Source organism: Staurois parvus, unplaced genomic scaffold (assembly GCF_062004578.1).
Source record: "Staurois parvus isolate SC_StPar_1 unplaced genomic scaffold, SC_StPar_1.0 ptg000678l, whole genome shotgun sequence".
In the NCBI taxonomy this organism is placed as follows: Eukaryota; Metazoa; Chordata; class Amphibia; order Anura; family Ranidae; genus Staurois; species Staurois parvus.
The window spans coordinates 477,571-499,360 of NW_028318474.1; the positions used below are offsets into that span (position 1 = coordinate 477,571).

Here is a 21,790-nt window from a genome sequence, read left to right on the forward strand (position 1 = left end):
GATGGACCTGAACCGATGCAGATCGGAGTAATGTGGCCCTCTCTGACATTTGAAGAGCACCAGAGACGCCGGCTGAACTTATGCTTATATTGCAGAGCACCCGGCCATATAGTCCATTTTTGTCCCAAGAAGATGCGCAAGTGTGCTTCAGTTGCTTCTGCTGTGTCTTCTCCCTGCCTCAACAACGCAACTCACTTAGCTGTGCCTATCTCTTTCCAGCTTCCCGGAAGGCTTGTACCGGTGATGGACATTGATTCGGGAGCCTGTAGCTACTTCATTGACCTTGGCTTTGCAGCTCACCAGCAGATTCCGTTGCAGACCAAAGAGCAGGTTCTGAACATATTTTTGGCAGACGGGTCCCAGATAAAGTCTGGATTAGTAGATTGAGAGACCTCGCCGATCCACACTACGATAGCTGGACGCCATCAGGAGTTCCTCCGTTTGGACGCCGTCGCGTCCCCCCTGTTTCCAGTAATCCTGGGACTTCCTTGGCTACGAGCCCATGATCCTCACATTGACTGGAAAACGGGTACAATTCAGTTTACGTCCCCTTATTGCCAGGAACACTGTTTCCTTGAGACTCCCAGAGCCACGCAGTCCCTGTGCTGTGTAACCACGGAGGAAGAATTAGCCCAGGCTATTCCTTTGGCCTACCACTCCTATCTGGATGTGTTTAGTCCACGGGGAGTGGACATCCTTCTCCCACATCGGGCATATGATTGCCCAATCGACTTCCTACAGGGTTCTGAGATTCCGTTTGGCCGAATCTTCCCTCTATCTGAACGGGAGTTAGGAGCCTTGAAAGAGTACATCGAGGAGAGCCTCAAAAAAGGATTTGTCCGTCCACATCCCCCGGGGGTGCCGGAATCTTCTTTGTTGAAAAGAAAGATCAGTCGCTGAGACCCTGTGTGGGCTACTGGGAAATAAATAAAATCACAGTTAAGAACCACTACCTGCTCCCCCTGGTCACCGAACTATTCCAGAGACTAAAGGCGGCCTCTATCTTTTACGAAGCTGGACCTCAGGGGCGCCTACAACTTGGTCTGTATCCGGGAAGGGGATGAGTGGAAAACAGCCTTCCGCACCCGATTTGGGCACTTTGAGCAACTAGTGATGCCATTCGGGTTGTGCAATGCCCCAGCCACCTTCCAACACTTTGTCAATGACATCTTCAAGGATTATTTGGACATCTTCGTGATCGTCTACCTTGATGACATCCTAATCTTCTTATCCCTAGAAGCACATCGAGGTCATGTTAGAAACGTATTGGAGTGACTTCGCCAGCACGGACTGTTTGCCAAAGTGGAGAAATGTTGCTTCGAGCAAGACAGTATTCAGTTCTTGGGATTAATCATCTCCACCTCAGGAATTGCAATGGATCCACAAATATATTAAATAAATGGCGCAGCGCTAAATACTAGAGCACAGTTAATACACACAATATATGAACATGCATGATATCACTCTCAGGGTGATCAATAAATACAAAAGTTCAATGTAATAGTGCGGATCATGGAGAGATCCCAATTCAAGGTGAGTGGACGTCCTGATCCAAGGTGTGATGGTAGGTGTGATCACACAAATAGGTGAAAAACGCACTCACCAGATGTGCGTTTTAATATACGCAATATGCAATCCTGCGTCACCAGGCCATAAAACGATCATCAGATCCCAGATCAGATTGTACCCAGATCACCATCCCGGTTCCACAGAAGTGAAGTCATCTGAAACCGCTACCAGGTATGACCACCAGGGTCCTGAGTCCTCCAGATGGGCACTGCGAATGATAGCACTCACACAGAGTGCCCAATAAGAGACCTCATAGCGTGATACTGCTTTAGATGCTTTTATTCAGGGTTGGTTGGTGTGGGGTACATAAAAAGATTAACCAAAAAGTTTACTGACCATATGCATTCCTAGGTAGTTAGGTGTCCTGCTGCTGCTCCCCCTCTGACGCGTTTCGTGCGATGCACGTATTCATAGGGTCCAGGGCTAGCCAGGACATCCTCATCAGCGCTATTTATAGATGTAAATGGCAAATTTGCCTAATACGGCCGCCATTTTCTCGGCTATCCGCGCATGCGCAGAACGCCGGCGTCGTCTTCCTGCGCTACTGCGCATGCGCGAGCGATCTGCGCCATTTTGTCGTAGATCGCGGATGCGATCTACAGCAGGAAGTCTCCTACAGTGCGGCGCCATTTTGTTGGCATGTAAAGGGATATAGGAGCAGTATTAACTGCTCAGGATTTATACAGCCAAAAAGCCGTTACAATAGCACCCCTGTGCAAACTGAGAAGAGAGATTGCTCACACTCCTAGGCTCAGATTCAGTGCACAGGGGATATTCTTTAGGAACCAATTATAAATTTAGAAGACCTGGAAGTCGCTCAGAATTATATATATATATATATATATATATATATATATATATATATATATATATATATATATATATATATATATATATATATAAAAACCTATATAATATTACATAAACTCCATTCTATTTTGCTGAAATCAAATCAGGTAAGGGATTAAATCAGCATAAATATTCTCTATGAGTATACAAATATAAATAGCACTAAAATATATGGTCAGACAGAAATATATAAATACAATATATGTGTACAATTTAAATTAGCAGTTAATGTATATAAATATATATATGAAAACATATGGTCAAAAACTAAAATACAATCCAAAATCTCATGATTACATAATGAAAACACATGATTAAAATAATATGATACTAAATCCATATATCACAATTAATATTTCATATCGAATATTAAAAATTAACTATTAAAAACGCCAATTAAAAACGCCTTAAAAAAGATGACGGGAAATGAGAAGAGACACTTCATTAAAATAATAACAGGAAATTGGCCCGATTGTTGTATGTTAATAACATGTGTATGGTTATATTCATATTAATATGGTGTTTAATCCTAAAATGTTCATAATAATTCAAGTAAAAATCTATATATATCTGTATGGACCCAAAAGGGTAGGTATACTTCATCCTTCTGTTATCTATTGTCTAAAAAGCAATTTAGATCGAAATCTATATTCAATCCCTTGGGGTGCAAGGACCCAAGTTCATAGATCCACCGCGATTCGAGCTGAGATACCGCCCGTTTTCTATTTGTTCCTCGCCAATGGGCATTTACAATGCCTATGCCCATGAATTTGAGTGACGAGGGATCACTATTGTGATGGATCTTATAATGCTGTGACAAGGAGTGGTCTTTGTATCCCTTTTTGATGTTATTAACGTGCTCCTTCAGTCTGTCTCTAAGGCGTCTGGTAGTACGCCCGACATATTGGAGGTTGCACGGACATTGGAGCAAGTATACCACGAATCTACTAGTACAAGTTATAAAATCATCCATGTCATATTGTTTACCCCTCGTTGTGGAAATAAAATGATTGCTCTTATTAGTATATTTACTGCATCGACAGATAACACATTTTCTGCAGGGGTGAAATCCTTTTAAATTAGTGAACAAAATGGCGCCGCACTGTAGGAGACTTCCTGCTGTAGATCGCATCCGCGATCTACGACAAAATGGCGTCGATCGCTCGCGCATGCGCAGTAGCGCGGGAAGACTACGCCGGCGTTCTGCGCATGCGCGGATAGCCGAGAAAATGGCGGCCGTATTAGGCAAATTTGCCATTTACATCTATAAATAGCGCTGATGAGGATGTCCTGGCTAGCCCTGGACCCTATGAATACGTGCATCGCACGAAACGCGTCAGTGGGGGCAGCAGCAGGACACCTAACTACCTAGGAATGCATATGGTCAGTAAACTTTTTGGTTAATCTTTTTATGTACCCCACACCAACCAACCCTGAATAAAAGCATCTAAAGCAGTATCACGCTATGAGGTCTCTTATTGGGCACTCTGTGTGAGTGCTATCATTCGCAGTGCCCATCTGGAGGACTCAGGACCCTGGTGGTGATACCTGGGAGCGGTTTCAGATGACTTCACTTCTGTGGAACTGGGATGGTGATCTGGGTACAATCTGATCTGGGATCTGATGATCGTTTTATGGCCTGGTGACGCAGGATTGCATATTGCGTATATTAAACGCACATCTGGTGAGTGCGTTTTTCACCTATTTGTGTGATCACACCTACCATCACACCTTGGATCAGGACGTCCACTCACCTTGAATTGGGATCTCTCCATGATCCGCACTATTACATTGAACTTTTGTATTTATTGATCACCCTGAGAGTGATATCATGCATGTTCATATATTGTGTGTATTAACTGTGCTCTAGTATTTAGCGCTGCACCATTTATTTAATATATATGTTCGATTTGGAGGTTTTACTTGGTTACCTTTTCGATGTATCAGCTGCTCACTAACGTTTTTGTGTATACACATCGATACACTTTTTGTATTTAAGTCGCGCTCACTACAACATCTTTTATTACAATGGATCCACAAAGTCTCAGCAATTTTGGAATGGCCAGTCCCAGCAGATAAAAAAGGTGTGCAGCGCTTTATTGGCTTTGCGAACTTCTATAGAAAATTCATTAAGAATTTCTCAGGCCTGGTCGCACCCATCACTCAACTTACCAAAGCAGGAATGCGCTTTCATTGGACACCAGAAGCACAGACGGCCTTCGAGACCCTGAAAAAGTTGTTCACGGCTGCCCCCATCTTAAGTCACCCAGATGCATCCTGGCCCTACATTCTGGAGGTAGATGCATCCGAAAATGCAGTTGGAGCTATCCTGTCCCAAAGAGGAGGCGTGAAAGACCTCATGCACCCAGTAGCCTTCTTCTCCAGGAAACTCACTCCGGCAGAGAGAAATTACGATATTGAGGATCGGGAACTCCTGGCCATTAAAGCCGCACTAGAAGAGTGGAGGTACCTCCTGGAAGGAGCCCCACACCCAGTCTTGGTCTACACCGACCACAAAAATTTGGAGTACCTCCAGAACAGCTAAGCGCCTTAGACCACGACAAGCTAGATGGGCGCTGTTTTTTTCTCGAGGTTCTCGTTTCACATAACCTACCGGCCTGGCTCCATGAACACAAAACCCGACGCCCTGTCACGAATGTTTGAAGACCCCAAGGAAGTCCCTAAACCCGATACCATTCTACCAGCAGGTAACTTCCTGCTCTTACAGTCAGAGCTCTTGTCCAAGCTACAAGCCGCATCCATGGGGGCCCCTAACCCACCTGGAGTCTCGGTACAAAACAAGGAAGGGTTGATATGGAAGGGGGAACAAATTGTGGTTCCCGAAGAAGCTCGAACCCTGGTCTTGGACTACTGTCACGACCATCCATTGGCCGGACACTTCGGAATAAGCAAGGCGCTAGAGCTAACCCAACGCACATTTTGGTGGCCAAGTATGGCCAAGGACTGTGAAGTCTACGTTAAAACCTGCACCATATGCAACAGGAATAAGCCTACACGGAGCAAAGCTTGGGGCCTACTACGACCCTTACCAGTGCCCGACAGACCACGGAGTATGGTGTCTATGGACTTTATCGTAGAACTGCCACCTTCTCAAAACCACACTGCAATATTCGTGGTGGTAGACCCCCCTATCCTAGATCGCTCACTTTCTGCCGCTCAAAAACATACCCTCTGCTCCTAAACCGCTCAGCTCTTCATCAAAGAAGTAGTAAGGCTCCATGGAGTCCCTAGGAACATTGTATCAGACCGAGGAGTCCAATTCACATCAACGTTTTGGAGAGCCCTGTGTGAAATACTAGAGATCAAGCTGTCATTTTCCTCGGCATACCACCTGCAGATGAATGGGCAGACAGAGTGAACCAACCAGACGTTGGAGCAGTACCTCAGGTGCTATACCTCTTTCCTGCAGGACGATTGGTTGGCCCTCTTACTGTTAGCAGAATTTGCATATAATAACACAAACCACTCCGCCACCAAACAGTCACCATTTTAAGCCAACTATGGGTTCCACCCCACTTTCCTTCCCGATCTGATTCCAGAAAACCCACTGCCAGCAGCTCAGGATGCCGTAAGTTTCTTCACATCTAACAACAAATTACTACAAGAAGCAGTAACAAAGGCCCAGGAGGATAACAAAAAAGCATTCAAAAAAAGGAGAAAGGGGGAATTGGTCATACACCCAGGAGATCAGGTGTGGTTAGCAACAACCAACCTGAGAATGGCCTGTCCATCAAAGAAGTTGGCACCTAAGTTCATAGGTCCGTTTCCGGTAAAACGAAAGATCACGAGGTTGCCTGCGAATTGGCACAACCTGAATCCTTCCGCATACACCCAGTGTTCCACGTATCTCTGTTGAAACCTGCAACTCCAGATCCTTTCCCGGATCGCAGATCAAACCCTCCGGTAGCCTTGGATATTGATGGCGAAGAAGAGTTTGAGGTAGAGGCAATCTTCGATTGCAGGAGGAGAGGAGGTCGGGTACAATACTTAATTAAATGGAAAGGCTACGGCCCGGAAGAAAATTCATGGGAACCAGCCCAGAATGTCCACGCTTCCAGATTAATTTAAGAGTTGCATTGCAACCATCCACAAAGGAGAGGTCAGTTGGGCATCCGGAGGCTGCCCGTAGGGGGGGGGGAGGAGGGGGCAGGGGGCAATGTCAGGGATCCCGGCCACTCAGAGGTGCGCGCATGCGCAGATCACCGGCACGCACTAGCTGGCGAGCATTGAGACACAATCGTGGCGGCGGCCGCGCATACGCACTCGCAATCCTGGCCGCTCGCCTGTCACCAATGAGGGCACAGGGCGCCCTATTTAAATCAGCCCTGTGCATCTCCAAATCGCCTTATGGTCTTGTTCCCTGTTCCTGATTGCTCCTGTGTTCCTGATTACCTTGTTGCCGACCCAGCCTGTTCCTGATACTGCTGTCTTCTCCTGCTCTGACCCCTGGCTCGTCCGGACTATTCTCTGCCTGATCCTGATTGCCTGACCTCCTGTTACTGAACCCGGCTTGTGACCTGTCATTCTTTTGCCTGCCGCTCTGTATTGTCTGCCCACTGTTCTCAACCCGGCCTGTCTGACCACGCATACCTCTTCACATCTGGCTCTTACCTGCCCTACGCCATTGGCATCCGCCTCTACCACAGCTGGTGTTTCTCGGGGGTCGCAACCTGGTTTCAGGCTGCTTCAAGTCCATCCCCACCATCAGGGGCTCTGGTGAACCAGCAGACTGAGGCTTAGACTTCGCACCCTGAGGGACTCCGGTCAGTGGGCCTCTAGAGGCTACCGCCAGTCGGCTGCTGACAGTGTCTCTGCATGGAGGCAACCATGTTAATAGAGGTAGGGCTTTGTTTCCTTAAGTTTTTGCACTGCATCTTAGATGACTGGGGTTCTGATGATTGGTAGGGGATAATTGAAAAAACAGCAGGAGCTTCACAGAACTGATAAAACAGAAGTAGGGAGATCATTGCACTGCAGATCCTCAGGTACAGCTTCCTCTCCAGCAATGAGAGCAGTGAGTAGCACAGTAGTGACTTCACCAAATCTCATTCTGAATCTTTTGAGACTATCAGTCAGATTCAGTAGTGCTTTATATGACCTCACACTGCAGATGTACAGCTATGAGGCTGCAGAACAGGAAGCTCATTTTTTAGGATGAATAAGAGACAAAGGTAAATCTTTCAGGGTAATGCTTAGGCAGAAATAACATTTTTAGATGCTCCCTATAGGATAGCAAATCTATGGGTTATACTGTCTTATTTTATCTATAAACCCCTTGAAGAATGTCAGCCTCTTTAGGTGTTTAAATATAAATGTCCTGCCAAAAAGGAAGTACCACAAGGGCATGCTATTACTTTTGCTATCCAGAAAAGGCCTCTTTTGTTCACATCTCTAATTTCCAGATCCTCCCAGTTAAGTGTTTAAGGTAGATCCAAAGTAAAGGTTAGCTACAGTGCCTTGAAAAAGTATTCATACCCCTTGACATTTTCCACATTTTGTCATGTTACAACCAAAAATGTAAATGTATGTTATTGGAATGTTATGTGATAGACCAACACAAAGTTGCACATAATTGTGTAGAGGAAGGAAAATGATAAATGGTTTTTACAATTTTTTACAAATATCTGAAAAATGTGGCGTAAATTTGTGTTCAGCCCCCTTTACTCTGATACCCCTAACTAAACTCTAGTGCAACCAATTGCCTTCAGAAGTCCAAAATTAGTAAATAGAATTCACCTGTGTGTAATTTAATCTCAGTATAAATACAGCTGTTCTGTGAAGCCCTCAGAGGTTTGTTGGAGAACATTCCTGAACAAACCGCATCATGAAGGCCAAGGAACACACCAGACAGGTTGTGGAGAAATTTAAAACCGGGTTCGGTTATAAAAAAAAATTATCCCAAGCTTTGAACATCTCACTGAGCACTGTTCAATCCATCATCCAAAAATGGAAAAGGTATTGGCCCGACTGCAAACCTACCATAAGAAGCCAAGTGCAGGACACAGCAAACATGTGGAAGAAGGTGCTCTGGTCAGATGAGACCAAAATTTACCTTTGGTCTAAAACCAAAACGCTATGTGTGGCAGAAAACAAACACTGCACATCACCCTGAACACACCATCCCCACCGTGAAACGTGGTGGTGGCAGCATCATGTTGTGGGGATGCTTTTCTTCAGCAGGGACAGGGAAGCTGGTCAGAGTTGATGGGAAGATGGATTGAGCCAAATACAGGGCAATCTTAGAAGAAAACCTGTTTAGTCTGCAAAAGACTTGGGACTGGGGCGGAGGTTCACTTTCCAGCAGGACAACAACCCTAAACATACAGCCAGAGCTACAATGGAATGGTTTAGATCAAAGCATATTCATGTGTTAGAATCACCCAGTTAAAGTCCAGACCTAAATCCAATTGAGAATCTGTGGCAAGACTTGAAAATTGCTGTTCACAGACACTCTCCATCCAATCTGACAGAGCTTGAGCTATTTTGCAAAGAACAATGGGCAAAGATGTTACTCTCTAGATGTGCAAAGCTGGTAGAGACTTCCCCAAAAAGACTTGCAGCTGGAATTACAGCAAAAGGTGGTTCTACAAACTATTGACTCAGGGGAGCTGAATACAAATGCACGCCATTTTATTTGGAAAATATTTTGAAAACCATTTATCATTTTCCTTCCACTTCACAATTATGTGCCACTTTGTGTTGGTCTATCACATAAAATCCCAATAAAATACATTTGTTTTTCGTTGTAACATGATAAAATGTGGAAAATTTCAAGGGGCGTGAATTCTTTTTCAAGACACTGAATATTATAGGGAATATCTGGACATGTTAATTGTTCCGAAGCAGTACCCTGGTTATTATTCTTTTAAGCCTCTTTAATGGGACATCAGAGGTCTGTTAGGCCTCTGATGTCTCATTTGCCCTCCACTGAAGCTAATGGAGCTTCCCGGGGTCAGAGAAAACGGGCAAACCTCCAGGGGTATGAAAGTAGACAGCTTGTGAAAGATCACACACTACAGCAGACAGGATTGCATGTAAAACGAACAAAGGATTTCCCAGCACACTTGCCAACCTGCAAAACAACTGAATTGGCCCTGTCTATCCGTTTACGTAAAAAACAGAGGGTTTTGTTTGCACACATTTGCAAATATATGTGTAAGCCACAGTACCCACACCAAGGGACCTCTGTATATACGGAGTCCTAACTCTAAATTTCCAGAGTCTCCATAGTAGTAGCACATATAAGAATGGATAGATTAAGGGCAGGTTTTTTTGTCCACTTTTTTGTACAGTTGGACAAATCGGGTGCAGGGATGCACTGAATGCCTTCACTGCCATTGTGCTTTTTCTGGGCATCACATGCATCCCTGTGCCTTTACCCTCTTATCCACCGCCCTATAGTAGAAGTACTGATACAGGGTGGCAGGGCTGCTCAAAATCACGTGTATATATAAGTGATTTGCATTTCCAGGTAGGGGATGCGTGCCATTGGCAGCTAGGGATGTCAATCACCTGGTCCCGGTCGGAGATTCCCCTCCGGCACCCAGTGATCGTCGGGCAAAGCTGATCGGGGAGAGACCTGTGTGTAAACACAGGTCTCTGTCCTGCCAGCAAGGACATGCTGCTTTGTATTTCTCTGCACAGCAGAGAAATACAAATCAGCATGTCTTCCTAGTAAAACACACACAACACATAATGTAAAACAGCACACAGTTAACCCTTTAATTGCCCTGATGTTAACCCCTTCCTGCCCAGTGTTAGTACAGTTTATTAGCACTGATCACTGTATTAGTGTCATTGGGATGTCAGTGGCAGTTAGTTCCCCACTAATGTCAGAATGCCTGCCGCAGTCACGCTATAAGCCGCTGATTGCTACCATTACTAGTATTAAAATAAAAATTTAAATCCCAGTATATATGCTGCCATTTTTAGACACTATAACTTGCACATAAATTAATTTACATGTACTGGGCTTTTTTTTTTTTTTTTTTTTTTTTTTTTTAGCAGACATGTTGCAGAATACATTTTAGCCTAAATTTATGAACAATTTTTTGATTTTTTTTTTTTTTGTTTTTCTTTTTGGTACTGGATATGTTTTTATAGAAAAGTCAGTTTTGTTGTTTTTTTTTTGTTTGTTTTTTTTCAAAATTGTCAGTCTTTTTTTATTTATAGTGCAAAAAAATAAAAACCACACAGGTGATCAAATACCATTGAAAGAAAGCTCTATTTGTGGGGGGGAAAAATACATACATTTAATTTATGTACAGCGTTGCATGACCACGCAATTGTTAAAGTACTGCAGCGCCGTCTCGCAAAAAATTGTCTGGTCAGGAAGGGGGTATATCCTCTGGAGGGCAAGTGGCCAAGAAGGGGTGGACTCCCTCCAGGCATACCTGCCCTTTTATCTATGCATTCTTTGATGTGCTCTTACTACGGAGGCTCTGGAAAGAGAGTTAGGACCGCAGTATATACATAGGTTCTTTGGTATGGGGCCACAGCTTACGCATATATTTGCAAATGTGTGTAAACAAACCCTCTGTTTTTAACGTAAATGGTTAGACTGGGCCAATTTGGTTGTTTTTCAGGCTGGCTGGTAAATGTGCTGGGAATTTTTATGTTTGCGATGTGCAATGCCCTTCCATGTGAACCTTGCTGCAAAGACCAGTTATAGGTTGGGGTGGTTGGTGCTTATTTGTACAATTGCGTGTAAAACTCCCCGCTGCCACGGATGTAAGACTTATGTCAGTGGCAGTAAAAGGATTAAAGTGATATTAAACACAAAAACCTATTGCAGCTTACCAGTCCTTAAATATGGTGGCTGAATTTTTTTTTTAAAGCTTTTCTTTTTTTTCCCTGGTGATCTGGCCAGTAATACACTTCCTGTCTTGGGGTGTCTCCACTCTGAATGGAGGAGCAACAGAGACACCTTTGGACAGAAGCATTATCAATCTTTGGGCAGATATTGTTTGATACAGTGGCAGATTTAGGGGGACATGACTAACCAATTAAAGTTGAACTTTACAGAATACTTTTTAAGCAGTTCACAGAAACTGTATTTTTTCTTTGGGATAAAGATTTTACATAAATGAATAAAAACTGATCATTGTAACCACTCCTGACCGTGTTAAATAGTTTGTCTCAACCATCTAACTGCTAATTTTGCTGGACAGTTTGGTCTGTAAATGGAAGTTGAAAAATAGACTGAGGCTGGCCACACATGAGTCGAAATTCAACTGATTTTTCGTCTGAAAATCGGACCTAAGAATAATCGGCAAATTTTTGCTCTGTTAGTGGGTCAATGGCACCGGCTGATTTTCGTAGTTTCTCCCCTTTTCGGTGATCGGGCATGTTGGAAAATTCGTGAAAAATGACCGATTTTCGACTCCGTAATGGTCAAATCGTGCAGTCATTTTTCCGAAAAGAATATTTGCATGAGCCGTGACCTGGAAGGAACCGAAGTCTCACCTGTTATATGGGGTGAACTTTATGACTTGGTCAGTCAATTTTCGAAATCATTGATGGCACCATCAGATTACCGAGCGAACAATGTTTTAGATTTTCAGCCGAAAAATCGTTCAGTATTCGAACCATGTATGGCCTGCATTAGTGGCTGGATCATCAAGAAAAACCTAAAAAAACAAACAAAAAAAAACTAATGCAAGTAAGAGTTAAATACAGTCAGGTCCATAAATATTGGGACATCGACACAATTCTAACATTTTTGGCTCTATACACCACCACAATGGATTTGAAATGAAATGAACAACATGTGCTTTAACTGCAGACCGTCAGCTTTAATTTGAGGGTATTTACATCCAAATCAGGTGAACGGTGTAGGAATTACAAAACTTTGTATATGTGCCTCCTACTTGATAAGGGACCAAAAGTAATGGGACAATTGGCTTCTCAGCTGTTCCATGGCCAGGTGTGTGTTATTCCCTCATTATCCCAATTACAACGAGCAGATAAAAGGTCCAGAGTTCATTTCAAGTGTGCTATTTGCATTTGGAATCTGTTGCTGTCAACTCTCAAGATGAGATCCAAGGAGCTGTCACTATCAGTGAAGCAAGCCATCATTAGGCTGAAAAAACAAAACAAACCCATCAGATTGATAGCAAAAACATTAGGCGTAGCCAAAACAACTGTTTGGAACATTCTTAAAAAGAAGGAACGCACCGGTGAGCTCAGCAACGCCAAAAGACCCGGAAGACCACGGAAAACAACTGTGGTGGGTGGATGACCGAATAATTCTTTCCCTGATGAAGAAAACACCCTTCACAACAGTTGGCCAGATCAAGAACACTCTCCAGGAGGTAGGTGTATGTGTGTCAAAGTCAACAATTAAGAGAAGACTTCACCAGAGTGAATACAGAGGGTTCACCACAAGATGTAAACCATTGGTGAGCCTCAAAAACAGGAAGGCCAGATTAGAGTTTGCCAAACCACATCTAAAAAAGCCTTCACAGTTCTGGAACAACATCCTATGGACAGATGAGACCAAGATCAACTTGTACTAGAGTGATGGGAAGAGAAGAGTATGGAGAAGGAAAGGAACTGCTCATGATCCTAAGCATACCACCTCATCAGTGAAGCATGGTGGTGGTAGTGTCATGGCGTGGGCATGTATAGCTGCCAATGGAACTGGTTCTCTTGTGTTTGATGATGTGACTGCTGACAAAAGCAGCAGGATGAATTCTGAAGTGTTACGGGCAATATTATCTGCTCATATTCAGCCAAATGCTTCAGAACTCATTGGATGCCGCTTCACAGTGCAGATGGACAATGACCCAAAGCATACTGCAAAAGCAACCAAAGAGTTTTTTAAGGGAAAGAAGTGGAATGTTATGCAATGGCCAAGTCAATCACTTGACCTGAATCCGATTGAGCATGCATTTCACTTGCTGAAGACAAAACTGAAGGGAAAATGCCCCAAGAACAAGCTGGAACTGTAGACAGTTGCAGTAGAGGCCTGGCAGAGCATCACCAGGGATGAAACCCAGCGTCGGGTGATGTCTATGCGCTCCAGACTTCAGGCTGTAATTGACTGCAAAGGATTTGCAATCAAGTATTAAAAAGTGATAGTTTGATTTATGATTATTATTCTGTCCCATTACTTTTGGTCCCTTAACAAGTGGGAGGCACATATGCAAACTGTTGTAATTCCTACACCGTTCACCTGATTTGGATGTAAATGCCCTCAAATTAAAGCAGACAGTCTGCAGTTAAAGCACATCTTGTTTGTTTCATTTCAAATCCATTGTGGTGGTGTATAGAGCCAAAAATGTTAGAATTGTGTCGATGTCCCAATATTTATGGACCTGACTGTAAATGTTTTGTTTCTTGGTTTAATACCACTTTAAGTCAATGACCTTTGTAGTGAGGGTGCTGCTCTGTAATCATAAGAAAAAAGCCTTAACAAATAGACTCCTGAAATGAATACTCCATTATGAACAAAATAAGACATGTTCCAAGGAACACTGTGTGATTTCCAAATGTCTGCAAAGGTTCACTGATGCATTCCGAGGTTGGTTGAAGTCATTATTGCTGACATTAAATATTTATTCAGAACACGCTTTAATGTCATCTTGGCTTATTGAATTAATGTCTCTACTCTTTACCTGACACAGAAAAGAAAGATACCGTTCTGCGCCAGGTCCGCTTGGACCCCTGTGACCTACAGCCCATCTTCGATGACATGCTGCCCATCCTGAGTCCAGAGGAGCTGCGGGTCATTGATGAGATATCGCAGGCAGAGGACAAACTGGACCGGCTCTTCGAGATCGCCGGCGTCAAGAGCCAGGAGGCCAGCCAAAAACTCCTGGACTCTGTCTACAGCCACCTCCCTGACCTGCTGTAGCCTTAGAAAAGAGAGTTGGGAGTTGAGCTTGCCTTGTACAAGTGATTTCACTGCTTTCTTTACACCATCCATGAACATCCTCACCACTTAATACAACCACCCAAGGCCAACACACTGGCATTTTCTCTGGATGCTTAAAATTGCAAATATCTTCATTTGCAGCTTTGTACATACCATGCTTGTTTCAGTTAAGGGAATTCCCATCTCTTCATTGACAGAGCGCATTTTTTTTCTTGTGTTTCATGCATTGGACATTGCTTGGGACACCTTGTCCAATATGACATAGGCATTTTTTTTTTTTTTTTTTTGCATTAAGAAGGCATTCCAAATACACTCAGCACCATATGATAATCAGGATGTATTCTACAACCAGATCAACTGAGATCTCCTACTCCACATAGTACGGCCTTCTGTCCAGCACCAACAGCTGCTTGATTGACAGTGTTTATTGTTGAACTTTTTGGGCTGCTGATCTGTTTTTGGATTACAGTTAATGGGCTGGAGATGACACCTACCCTTCCGGCTGCTGAATAGACTTATAATGCATGGTACATACCTACAGTATACTGCAGCTGGTGTTCTAAAGATGGTTTAGGATCCTTGAGTGGAGATTCTATGGCCACACTGGTGACTGTTTCCAGGATTGACTGATCACATTCTTAAATGCTGCACTCATCTTAATAACCATACCCTCCTCCATTCATCTAGAGGAGCTTATCTGTTCTGTTTAAAGTGCATCTAAACTAGAAGAAACATTTTATTTATTGCAGTTTACCAGTCCTTGGATTTAGTGGCTGCATTAGTATTTTTTTTTTTTTTTACTTTTTCCCTTTATGTTTGTCTATTAATTCTGTGCATAACACACTTACTGCCCCTTCATGGCTGTAATCATTTCTTCAAAGTATCTATTGAAGGGGCCACGGCATTCACACAAGCTGGCCATTAAACAGCTAAAATTATTTCTGGTACATGGTGGATTGATTTTAAACAAGAAAGTTAAGGATGTTTGTGCTTTCTGTTCATGTCACGAAAAGTGACAAACGAATGCAGCCACCACACTGAAAGCTGCAATATATCATTCTTTTTTTTTGGGGGGGGGGGTTATGTTTTAGGGGTAAGTATACCCAAAACTTATTTTGAATGAACCCCCCCCCCCCCCATCTTCTGCTTGAGACTGGCAAGATCTCTTAACTGATGTTCCCTACTTTACCCACCTTCAACAGCAAGTAGAAAATGCGGCTGCAGGAGCAAGTCTCTATGGCGGAGCATGAACCAGGAACTCCAGTATAGAGCAGTCACCACTGCAGGCCAAGAGATCTAAAAAGAGGGTGGTCAATTTCCAAAAATGGAAATATAATTTCTGGGTAAATTTAACCCCTTAAAGTAACCCTATGAGAAGTGAAGTATAAGACCTGCCATTGTTGGCCTGCTCCTAAAAAAAAAAAAAAATAAATAAATGATAATAATGCTTGTTTGGCCATGTCTACCATCACAACTTTGAATCATAGACCCAGAACAAGCATGGCGTAAATTAGTGTCAGCAAAGTCTCAAAACTCCTTCTTCTAAGCCACAGTGTTAGCATGAGGGCCCAGCAGCTAACATTTATGGTAAGAAGAAATGGTCAGCAGTGGCATGATTCTTTCATGACTTCACTACAATGGCTCCATACTTCTGCAGCAGTAATGTGACCCTGTATTTCAGTCTATAGGAAACTACTGCATAGGTGCAGCCAGTGGTGGAGAAGATTTTGGGCCCAACTATATAAACCCCAAAGGAGGTACCGACTGTCACAAAGAGGACAGCGCCTACATGAAGGGTGCTAAGTAAAATAAGATCCTAACGCACAAGTTCCTGAAGAAATGTCTGTGTGTGTAAGTGGGTGCTGCAGTGGCCACCAGCTGGAACTGAAGATAGAGTGAGAGAACTTCACCAGCACACAATTGATCTCCAGAATGTGCCCAAAACCTTATTCAGCAATCACATTGTTACAGCAGAAGTAGCATTTCGGAGCCTTGCAGGACCTCTTCATCAGCCAGGTGACATCACATGCATGACGAAGGGGTCCTGCGAGGCACATTCTGGAGATCCATAGTGTGCTGGTGATGTTCTCTCGCTCTAAGTAAAATAAGTGTGCTAAGGAGTGTAGGCTGATTTTTCAGATACAAACATATGAATTATATTGGGGGGGGCAGAAGGTTGCCCTGTCTGTCTTAAAGGAGAAACAAAGTAAAAACATTTTAGTCATATGGACTATCATGTCTCAGGATGAGAGCACCTGCCATTTTTTTTTTTTTTTTTTACTATAAGGTTTAGAATGCACCTGTCTTCAGGACATAGGCAGCTGTTTTGTGATGGAAGTCTGTGTTTGTGAACATACACCTGCAGGCTTCAAACTGCAGTGAAGATCAAAACTGCTAAGAAATCTCTTTTCATACACATGGAAGAAAAGGTCACCACTCCCAAACCCTCTCCGAGATATTGTCTAGAGAAGCCTTTCTCAACCAGGGCTCCGTGAACCCTAAAGCCGGCCATAGATGAGTAGAAAACCGAACGCTCTGTCAATTGAAAAATGAAAATTGCTCATACGATTGTGCCATAATTTTAGTTTTTCCACTGAAAAAAAAAAAACAAAACAACATGTTGGATCAGGCACTTTCGATTGCGGCAAGAAAATTGCATATTGCAGCTGGCACACTAATGATAAGAAAAGCAATTCGAAGATCAGTTCTGTTTTTGACTTGTCTATGGGCAGCTTTAGGTTCCCCCAGAGGTTGCTTAGGAGTTCCATGAGCAATGAATGCCGGTCAGATAAACAACCACAACCATTGGCGACCATGAATCTTTAAGTTATCTGTCCTTGCATCCATCACACTAATGTACCATGAGCTGTGTATATAGTAATTATTAGCAGGGGTTCCCTGAGACAAGAACGTTCTTTTATGGGTTCCTCTATGCTAAAAGGCTGAGAGAGGCTGATCTAGGGACTTGGGTGCAGACATTGGACGAGGTTCATCCACCTTCCCCATTCATAACCACAGCACAAAAACCGCTGTGCACCAAAGATCTTGGCATTCAATAAAATGTTACTGTTTCAGTGATCCCATGTGGGACTTCTGTGTGTGTGTGTGTGCTCAAGAACAATAACATTTTATAGAACTTTGGGATCATCTGTGTGTGCGTGGCCAGTTTTTACTGTTGATCAACTTTTATAGTTATAATTTCTGTGAACTGTAATCTGAATCATGTTGTTTTCACTCATTCTGCACTTTTTTGTAAGCAATCATTTTTCTCAGACTGTATTGCCCACGGCACGTAATCCAGCATTTTTTTTTCTGTTGGTGGAGGTAAATGGTCAAGTTCCGTTGGTTTCTTTGGGCAATACATTTTGAAGACCTCCTTTTTTCTTCTTTTTTTTTTTTTCCCCTCTGACCCATTAGTAGATGGGACCCCATATCTTGGATTTTATGTGATACCTCGTTGAATAATTCCGCAATGCTTTAGTGGTGTCACCAGATCATAGCGAATATACATTGGAAAGTCTACATAGATTGGTACTCTCCAGTTTGTGTAGACAGTAGGGACAATAAAGGGATACACCACCTAAATCTTATTTAGGTGGGGTTAATTAGAGACCCTGACCTGTGCTTCTTTATGGAGCTTGCTGTCCAGATTCACCTGGACAGTTTCTCTGCCAATCTCTCCTGTTGCCTCATTCATTACCAAGGAGAGGCAGCCTACAGGGGACTTTGAGGTCAGCTGGTCTTCTAGGAATAGATCAACTGGTGTGTGTAAACAGTCTTTCCATCCTCCACCTAAAACTAGATTCATACATTTCTACATATTTCCTATTCCAATAACAAAGTACTGGAGTCGCCACATTTTTTTTTCCAAGTATTGTCATCAAATATTAAATTACGTCTGCATCATGAGCCCAGTCAGAGATCAGCAGTTAATTTTCTAACCTTAGAATCTAAAAGGGTTTTACAAGTTTTCCCTACATTATTCAAGGTTTGAACTTGAATATGTGGCATCTTACCTGACACTCATGATATTAAAATACTCTGTTTTATCTGTTACATTTAATATTTATCACATGTATCCAACTGATGTTGATCAGGAAGCATGGATGTCCAAAGAAAAAGACTTGCTAAAAATCAAGCTGACAGGAACCATGCGACCCGAAACCACGTACCAGTTGGTTTTCCACTCTTCTGTTGCCTCAACCAGCCACTTGTTAAATTTTGGTTGTATGGTTTTTGCGGGCAATGATCACTAGTAGGTCATTAGCTTGTCTCTTTATTTGATTTAAAGAGACATATCATGGGAAGGTGGCCTTGTTCTAGCAATTATTGATGGGTCTTGGAGAATGAAAGGTGTTTCAAATATAGGGGATACGAGGGGCTTGGGGAGTAAACATTATTTCAGTCTGGATACTGATGCATCTGAATGTCTTGTTTAGGTAACGTAATCTGTTTGGTCCTTTTAAAACAATTGGTATCCCAGCTATATGTGACAAAAGATCCTGTGCTTGGGAGAATCTTTTGGCAGGTGTGCATAATGGAGCACAACAAGAAGATTTATTAGCATAGATTTTCAAGTGTCAACCCTGGTCTAGGTGCAATCTGGTAATACCATTCACTCCTTGATAACTTGCATCCATTCAAATATTTATTTCTTCTTTCTTTTCCTTTTATTATACATCTATTTCCAGTGTTTTCATTATTAAAGAGCACCTGTACTGTAGCAAATGAATTATGATATAATATTTTGAAAGAGGCAATATTTGCACAACTGTTACCCAGGATTCACACATTTTTCTAATTCATTTCAAATAAAATGTGTTTTGTTAGCGCCTACAAGGTTGTTTTCTCCATCAAATCTATTTTTGAGCTTTAAGGTGTGTTGCTTTAGACAGTCCATTTTGAAGGGGCTGTCAATGCACCTCTATGCAAGGAATAAAAATTTGATCTGTCTGTTTTTTAAAACTTGGTGTACTGCAACGCACAGAGCATTTGTATCTGTGCATTGCGGTGCAATTAACAATTGGTGTCAATGCATTTGACTTCCATCTGACCTACAGTTGACCTGCGTTTAGTGGGTTTTGGTCTCCCATAGGCTTGTGTTGGAATTAAAAAAAAAAAACACACACACAGACCCTCAGAATGCGCAACCTGCCATCTTAGCAGCCAGGCCCCCAAATAATGGTAGGCATTAAAGAAGTCTGGGGTTTAAAAAAAAAAACAAACTTGCATAATCCCCTCTTTGCTGCAGCACCAGTGTGATGCTTCAGTTGTCCCATGTTGGCTCGAAGACTGAGAACTGAGTGATCAGAGGTCATGTGATCAGTCTGTTCAGAGCGGAGAGCAGCTTCTGGCAATGCTGGGAGATGCGGATGATGTCACCAAGCCTCACCACTGCAATCTGGGAGAGCCACAAAACCTTTATTTTTCACATGGCTTTGTAAATGACTTTAGGCACACTTTAAAATCTGAAACAAAGTAAGCCCCACCCACATCTGACTGGAGTCCACCCCCAGTGTAACCATATATAGACAAATCACGCAGACTTTTAGTGAGCTTCACAAATTGGGACTGTCAAATTAAGTGTCCTGGTCATGCATGTGAACACGGCAGTGGTGCGTGCTACTTATTCTCCACAAGGGATCTCCATATATTTGATTTTCTATTATTTTATTAAAATATTTACCATGTTTTGGTGCTTCTACACATGCTCAAAAAAAAAAAAAAAAGACTGACCAGAACGAAATTGCCTTTAAGTGTACTAATTTATTACTAAATCCTAGGTGTTTGTTATTGAAATTGCTTCTGTACATTCAGTTCATGAAAAACAAAAAATTCAATGTACTTATTTAACCTGACTAGTGAGCAATCAGATATGGCGAGCATTAAGCAAGTGCATTTTTTTTTCTTCTTGTTTTCTAAGAAAAAAGATTAAAATATTATTTATATTTCAGAAGTGGATTGCGTGTTCTTTACATTGACAGAATCCAGCTGGCCAGTTTGTATGATATCATGTTGGAGTTGTGTGTTTGTGTTATGTCTAAGCTTGGTTTGTGCTGTGCCTGACTTTATAGACCATTGTACACGGTCTACAGCAAATGCTCGGAGGCATACAGAGGGCCACTTGTTTTTGTGTGATATCTCTCCCAACATTGCACGCTGTGTTCACTGCCATAGGCCCGGAGGTAGAAGTAGTGCAAAGCTAGGTCTTCTTCCCAACACCTCCCAACTGGGTGTGCAGGATCCCTCTGCACCCAGGCTTATGACCCCACTGCCACTAAGCCCCCCCCCCCCGCACTAATGCATGCTCTTGCCCCTGCACTGTACACCATTGCGCTCTTGCATGCACTTGCTGCTACTGCAATGGACTCACTCTTTTCTACTTGCCACCTGTCCTGCACTCTTACACTTGCTGCCACTGCACTCACACTCACTCTTACAGGCACTGCCACTGCACCCACAGGCAATCTTACATACACTCGCTACTACTCCACCTATGGACATTCTTCCACTCACTGCCACTGCACCCAAGAGCATTTTTGCACTTGCTGCTACTGCACTAGCATGCGCTCTTAAGTGAAGTGCCACTGCACCCAAGGACATTTTTGTACTTGCTGCCCACTGCTCTCACACTCACTCTTGCATCCATTCCACTGCGTCCATGGGCATTCTTGCACTCACTGCCACTGCACCCATGCACGCTGCAACCACAGGCATTCATGCACTCTGCCACTGCACCCATGCACACTGCAACCACAGGCATTCATGCACTCTGCCACTGCACCCATGCACACTGCAACCACAGGCATCCGTGCACTCGCTGCCACTGCACCCATGCACGCTGCAACCACAGGCATTCATGCACTCACTGCCACTGCACCCATGCACGCTGCAACCACAGGCATTCATGCACTCTGCCACTGCACCCATGCACGCTGCAACAACAGGCATTCATGCACTCACTGCCACTGCACCCATGCACGCTGCAACCACAGGCATCCATGCACTCTGCCACTGCACCCATGGGCATGGGTAAAGGAGATCAGAACCCCTGTTTGGCTTTTGCTGTGATCCAAGGCTCTGTTGGAGGGATGTACCCTTGCTTTCTGGTCTGCCTGTGGTTTTACCAGGCAGCAAGTGAGGGTAAATCTGCATCAGGGAAACAGACAGACCAACATTTGACAGGGATTCTAGCCTTTTCCTCACTCTACTAAAGAAAAGCATTTTAATTCTGCCTGTTGGTAGGTTAATTGGCTCCTGTCTAAACTGGCCCTAGTATGTGTATGTATGAATGTAAGTTAGGGACTTTATATCGTACACCCCTTGAGGGTTAGGGACTGATGTGAATGTACAATATATGTAAAGCACTGCGTAAATTGGTGGTGGTGATATAAGTACCTGAAATAAATAAATGTTGAGTTCCCTTCACTGTCTGATAAAATGTTGCCGGGAGCAGAGGAAGTGAGGGGAAAT

At 43.2% G+C, this 21,790-nt stretch overlaps 1 protein-coding gene across 2 annotated transcripts in view; it reads left to right on the forward strand.

Moving 5' to 3' along the window:
• Window positions 1-20,633, forward strand: part of TNFRSF21 (TNF receptor superfamily member 21) — a 180,580-nt gene extending 159,947 nt beyond the window's left edge. Inside the window, exon 6 of one of the 2 annotated variants that reach the window (XM_089652266.1) lies at window positions 20,272-20,633. In XM_089652266.1, coding sequence (XP_089508392.1) covers window positions 20,272-20,618 — 347 coding nt within the window. In that variant the 3' untranslated portion in view covers window positions 20,619-20,633. Of the gene's footprint in view, window positions 1-14,066 lie in introns of both variants that reach the window. The other variant, XM_089652267.1, reaches the window with a different exon arrangement.
• Window positions 20,634-21,790: the final 1,157 nt, after the last annotated feature.